The sequence below is a fragment of the Priapulus caudatus genome, unplaced genomic scaffold (genome assembly GCF_000485595.1).
Source record: "Priapulus caudatus unplaced genomic scaffold, Priapulus_caudatus-5.0.1 Scaffold77, whole genome shotgun sequence".
Classification (NCBI taxonomy): Eukaryota; Metazoa; Priapulida; class Priapulimorpha; order Priapulimorphida; family Priapulidae; genus Priapulus; species Priapulus caudatus.
The window spans coordinates 453524-459911 of NW_014577138.1; the positions used below are offsets into that span (position 1 = coordinate 453524).

The 6388-nt window shown below is 43.2% G+C and overlaps 1 protein-coding gene across 1 annotated transcript in view; it reads right to left on the minus strand.

Moving 5' to 3' along the window:
- Nucleotides 1-4496: 4496 nt before the first annotated feature.
- LOC106821563 (pre-miRNA 5'-monophosphate methyltransferase-like) overlaps nt 4497-6388 on the minus strand; it is a 5685-nt gene continuing 3793 nt past the window's right edge. The window contains exon 2 of the mRNA XM_014826432.1: nt 4497-5065. Coding sequence (XP_014681918.1) covers nt 4514-5065 — 552 coding nt within the window. The 3' untranslated portion in view covers nt 4497-4513. The remainder of the gene's footprint in view (nt 5066-6388) is intronic.

Sequence of the window (6388 nt, forward strand, 5' to 3'; positions counted from 1 at the left end):
GGCGAAAGAGGTGAGAGAGGAAAGAGAGAGGATTGGAGAGAGAGAAAAGAGAGAGAGAGAAAGACAAAACAAAGAAAGAGCAGAGACAACGGAGGGAGAGTGAGTGTCTGAGCGACGGACGAGAGAGAGGGACGAGAGAGAGAGTGAAGGCGAAGAGAGAGCAAAGAGACGAGAGAGAGATGAGAGAGGAGAAAGAGAGAGACGAGGAAGACGAGACGCAGAGGAGAGGACGAGAGGAGGAGAGAGAGGAGCTTAGCGAACGAAAGAGAAGCGAAGAGCGAGTGAGCAGCGAAAGGAGAAAGATATGAGAGGACAACGAGAGGAGTGCGGAACGCCGGCGGGGGATGGGAGGGTGCTCTATGATTCGTTATTGCCCTGAGTTTAGCATTCAGATGCACCTTGCCGTTCTGGTGAGCGCGTGTCGCTCTGCGGCAACTTGTTTTCCTGATATCTTAATAAATTTGAGTTAACTTCTCCTTATACACACACGATTTGCCTTTTATCGTCTAGTTCCTGGTAAATTGAGCCCATATTAACTCACTAAGCGTCGGCATGCATTTATTGGGTGGAACTCCTGTTTCGCCACGTCACTATGTAGTCTTTGTTAAGAATTAGCTTGAGTAGAGATGGCATATATGCGCATCAAACAGTATGGCCAGTGGGGTTAGCAGGTTGGACATCTAAGAGCCTCCAGTCTATAATAGTGAATCATTTATAGTATGCGAGAAGCCATTACTAAGTTTGTTTTAACTGTAGTTTTGCAAACATATCTCGTTTACTACAGTAAAGAGATTATACGATGTTCAAAAGTGTATAACTAGGACAGAGTTCACTTCCACAGAGGAGTGCATACCTCCGGGCCCAGCAGACATAACCCATACGAACTCACGAGAACACAGGAATAAGCCACGACTATCGCCAGCTACTGGACCATGTACACGCTGGCTGGCATGCTCGCTCGCTCGGTAGGCAGCCGCTCGTTGCTGCTGCTCACTCACATGTACACGCGCGCTCTGGCTCGCTGCCGCTTGGCTCGCTGGGTACCACTGGCTGGCTGGCCTGAGCTGGCTACGTTGCTTAATAAGCGATTCTGCTGAGCGAACACCACGGAACACACAAGAGCAATACATAAACCTTCCTCCAACTTACGTTTTGGCGGCGGAGGTAAAAATGAGGACATGGACACACTACCACACAGCCACGAATGTATTCACGCTGTGCAATACCGGTAGTAGGCGAGACAGCCTGAGACACAAAAAACACATGGTTTTCTCTAAGTTGTATGGGACCGTCCAGTGCCACAGCAACACAGGAAAAAATTGATAGCAGGGGCTTCGTGTACTACTAATACCCGTGAGGGCTAAGCCAGATTGCCATTTCCTCAAATAAACGATTCTGATATGCCAGGCAGCTTAATCTGGCGGACTATCTGTTTTCCATGGTTTATGTTAAAACGATGTTGTTTAGAAAACCTTATTCACTTATTTCCCTGCATTTTACCAATTTTAACTTTAAAAATTTTGCATTAAATAAAAAACGGTATGTATAGTAAAATAAAAAAAAGTATATGTTCCTGCAGGCTTTTGGCTTACATAACAAAATGCTTCTTGAGTTGATTTTGTACCTTAATGTATTCTCCTTGGTACTGAAATTGGGTTATAGCTATTTAGTGCTGCATATTGCTGTAAATTGATCATTCAAAACAATGGGGTCTTGATTCGGCAGGCTTTTGGGGCATGTTGTCACGTCTATTGTAGGCATTTTTTAACGATACACAGCGACAAACTTGATCCTAAATTCCTGCATGCGATTCGGCAGGGAATGTAACCGTTTTTGCATCGTTTATGTATTGTATAATAATATTCTTTGTCGAAAAATAGGTCGATTTACAGTGTTCTAAGAGTGTTAGTGGAAAGACTTTTTAAAAGATTGAATCAGGCATGGCGGTACTTTTATAACATCTTTGCATACCATCCTGCCAAATTGTACTGCATCAGTGTTTTTAATTTGTATTTGTCATTTTTTAAGCTGTATATTTTTTCACCTTAAAAATTCCTGGTTTACTTTCAGGGCTATTATCTCATAAGCTTTGGAAGGTTGGAGGATTTTGCTGTGACAAAAAAAGGCCGTGGTGGCGATTGCAAAACCGATATGAAGCAATGAAAAGTCAGAGAGCGAATACAGGAACTCAAAACACAGGCGACAAACACACCTAGTGAGCGGCAGGTCTGAAGGATGCTACCACGGAACCATGTTCTAGTAGACAAACCCCAGCCTTTGTATATTCACCAGAAGCAGTTCATGCACGCGTAGTGTAGTCTTCCTTCATACTGTAGCGAAATCTAGTTGCCTCCCACTTAGACAGTAGTGGCCAAGGACGGGACAAGTGTTCTACTAAAGCATTGGCTTGAATACGAGAATTGCTTCTGGTAAAAAATCCGAAGTGTTTGTGTACAAAAATTCCGCCGCGGCAATCCGAACCGCTGGGCTACAGGGGCCGCGACTGGGAGGCCCATGCATGGCCACCCGGACTTGGACAGGCGGCTGCAGCGTGCGTCACGCGGCAGCAGGTCTGGCCTACATCAAGCTTGAGGGACAAGTCCGGCGAAGCTGTTTCGCGCAGTGCCGACGGACGCGACCCGGCGTTGCCGCGAGCGGTGCATGGGGACTCGGGTCGCTACTTTCCGTCCATCCGTATCCAGGACGGGAGTCAGGCCGCAATGCGTTCATCGGTGTTGTCGCTTTGCAACCGCAGCGACTCGTTTTGAACTCAACGGTACTCAGCTGCAGGACCTAACTTCAAGTCGGCAACAGCAGAAAGTCAGTCGAGCTTGGAGCAGCAGCAGTCGCAGCCGGGGGCACTGCGACCTCGCCTTTCAAGGACGGGTCAGACATATACTCGATTCAACCATAGGCAATAACAAAGGATGGCGCGACCCAGCCTGCTAGGGAGCCAGCGGGAGGTATAGGGATGCTTCCCACCTTCCACCTGGAAGCAAGATTGCGACGTTGGCTCCCCCCCATCATCTGTTGAATCCCCGGTTCGAGGGCGCTGGCAAGTCCTGTGCCGTTGTGCCGCTGCCCAGAGTCGACCCGATCAGCAGCACCACAATACTCAGCCATTCAAGCAACTAGTCAACTGATTTCCTAGCATCTAGGTTTGGGTGGCCACCAGCTGCAAACAATGTGCAGCGCAAACTGCAGCTATCAGCCATGTTCCGCGAGACCATCCGACTGGCTGCAGTTTAGAAACAAGCTTAATACGTTGAGAATAGGGTAATTCTGCGTCATCACATTGGTGTACCCTATAATACATCTAGGTAATCCAGCTAACAATTGGTGTAACAGTTGCATCACCTGCGGACACAAGCCTTGGAAATTTTTGCGTTTACAAAACACAATGTATACAGCGCTATCAGTGAGAGTATGAAAACCTGTTACCACATGGATGTTTACTAACGTATCAGTATACATGAACATCTGTTAAAATAGCAATTACTAGAAGTCATTCACAATAATTACGCCGCCCGGGACATGTTGTCTGGCTGGATAGTAGTCATAACCATGTGTAAGTCTAAGGGGTCCGTAACTTCGCGACTTATGAAATGCTGTTCTGTGCATAAATTACGCACATTAACTATTATAGTCATCAACCAATGTATGATGGTTTCTGAATAAACTTGGCACCCGATGTTTAGCAAGATCATATTGGATCTTTAATTTGCGACATTAAATCAACAAACCAATAGCATACCTACTAGAAGTTAGCTGTACTTGTAACTGTATGCCTGCCAACTAATGTAATCAAAGAACGAGAGGAGGAGAGGGGAGACGAAGATGAGAGAGAGACCGAGAGAACAGAGACAGACGACAGAGACAGAGAGAGAGAGAGAGACAGAGAGAGAGACAGAGACAGAGAGAGAGAGAGAGAGTCAATAAATGTTACAGAGAAAGTATGCAGACTATTATTGTATTGTATAAAACTAGATTGTTACACTACTGGGCTATATCATAATTATTACACCCACTTAATACTAATAAATGTGGTTTAAAACCATCATTGCATTGTTTGGTAAAACACCACTGAAGGTATCAGAATCATGCTGCTGCATATATAGAAGGTTTACATATCCAGGTTTACAAAGCATAGATTTCAACTAAACCAAGTCAGACTCGAGATGTGTATTTGTCATATATATATATATACGAGACTGTTAACATATTATAGTTATCTAGATAATTATAACGTAGAGGTATATATGTTGTGATCAGTTTTGGTGAATAAAAACTTGTCTGTAATTTTATGCTTTAACGTGTTTATGGTGCTTTTGAGACGTCACTAGTAAATACTTAATCAACGTCACTTCCAACTTGTGTAAGTGACTTTAGACTGTACAGGAGTTACAATACACGTTATTATTTCGATATGGGCAATGCAATAGTATGTATCAAGGTATGTTAGAGTAAAAGAAACAAGATGCATAATATTGACAAAATTTCATTTCAATAACCTTCACCTTTTATTTCTGTAGAGAGTTAACTTTCTTTTCCAACGTGTTGATCCAAACTGTGCCATAACTTCCATTGAACATTGATACTTCAAGAAATTATTTATCTCTTCTTCAACTTGATTCCTTAATTTCAAGTTCTTGAAATGAACAAAATCATCACAGTCAAGTTTTCTAACACGTCTCATAGCTGATTTGTAGCACTTCCATGGCTGTGGTTCTATCAACAAGTATTGTGTTCTTAATGCCACCTCTTTTAAAAACCGCTTCAAGCCATCATCACCATTCTGTAAATGTATCCACATTGTTATTGAAAAGCAAAATGTGATGTCAAGTTTTGACTTGCTGTACTTCTTGATGAATGATTCCATAACCTCTTCTGCCAAGGCATGTTTCATAATGTCTAATGTAACATACTGTATGTTATGAGGATATTTTGTAGTTTCTTGAGCTCTCTCTATAAGAACAGGATCTAAATCGCAGGCTAATATATGAAATTGATCCAGTGGGACTTGATGATTGGCTGTCAGATGTTCATACATGGCTACTGTGAGACTCTGAAAAACAGAATGGTAAATTATTATATGTACTCCTGATTCAGTTTATTTTATTTGATGTCCACCAAGTAAACAAGTTTAAACATGCAGACATCCCTGACAACTAAGCACTAATAACAGTCCAATAATAAAATTATCTAGATTGCATCAAATCTCCTCTTTAAATAACTCATTAAATTATTGAGCGATTGTTTTCAAGTTGCAATTTAAATACATGAAATATATATGATATATATATATATGAATACCATATATATATATGATATATATAATGTTTATATTGTTAGATATATTTCTAAAATCTGACATGAACAACTGTAAAAAATGCTTAAATTAAGCATTAAGCAATTAAGAAATATATATCTAACAATATTTAAACGTTATATCATGTATTTAAATTGCAACTTGAAAACAATCGCTCAATAATTGTTGGAACTAAGAGAACCACACATAAAGTCATGTACGTGTCGAACGGGACACCAAGTGGACATACAATTTTTACATCAGAAGATACAGTAAAACTTGCGTAAGTCGACACCGTCTAAGTCGTCAGTTCGCGTAATGCTAGCCGCACACTATACGACCCGAGCGCGATCGGGAGACTTACGTCTGGATCGGGAGGCTTAAGTTTGGCTCGGGAGGTCATTTTGGGCCGATTCGAATTTTGAATCGGGAGCGGAGCGGGTCGTATAGTGTGCGAGGGCTTACGACGCGACTTGGATAGTGTGCGTGGATATCCAACCCGCCGCCGAGCGCTGAAGAAAATTGACCAATCACAGAGCAGCGCCATGGGAACCGCATTCGGTAAAAATGGTGGGAAAACACTCCCGACCCTTAGTACACGCTAAATCCGCTTGGAACGCCACGAGAGCGCCATGGTTAGCGCCGACTTTTGAGTCGTACAGTGTGCGGGGGCCTCCCGATCAATCTGGAGCGGGTCTTATAGTGTGCGAGGGCTTACGACTGCGGCCCGCGCAAAATCGTATAGTGTGCGGCTAGCATAAGTCGACATGGAAGTCAAAGTCCCGATTCGCTCTCATAGTAAATCCATTGGAATAGCCCCGCCTAAGGCTGCGTTTACACTATCGATTTTTGTCAGCAAATCGTCCCGATTTCAAGTGCATTCCAACTTGCCCCCGACTTGATCCAAGTGCATTCCAAGAAATTCGCTTGTGTTGGAGTCGGAGTCGGAGTCAAGTTGCCGAGTTGGAGAAATATAACGTGTTCTATTTTGCACGACTCGGACGATTTGCTGACAACAAGTGCCGCAGAGCGACAGCGCTCAACTGACGTGTACTGTAGCCAGGTGTTCTTCTGATAAAC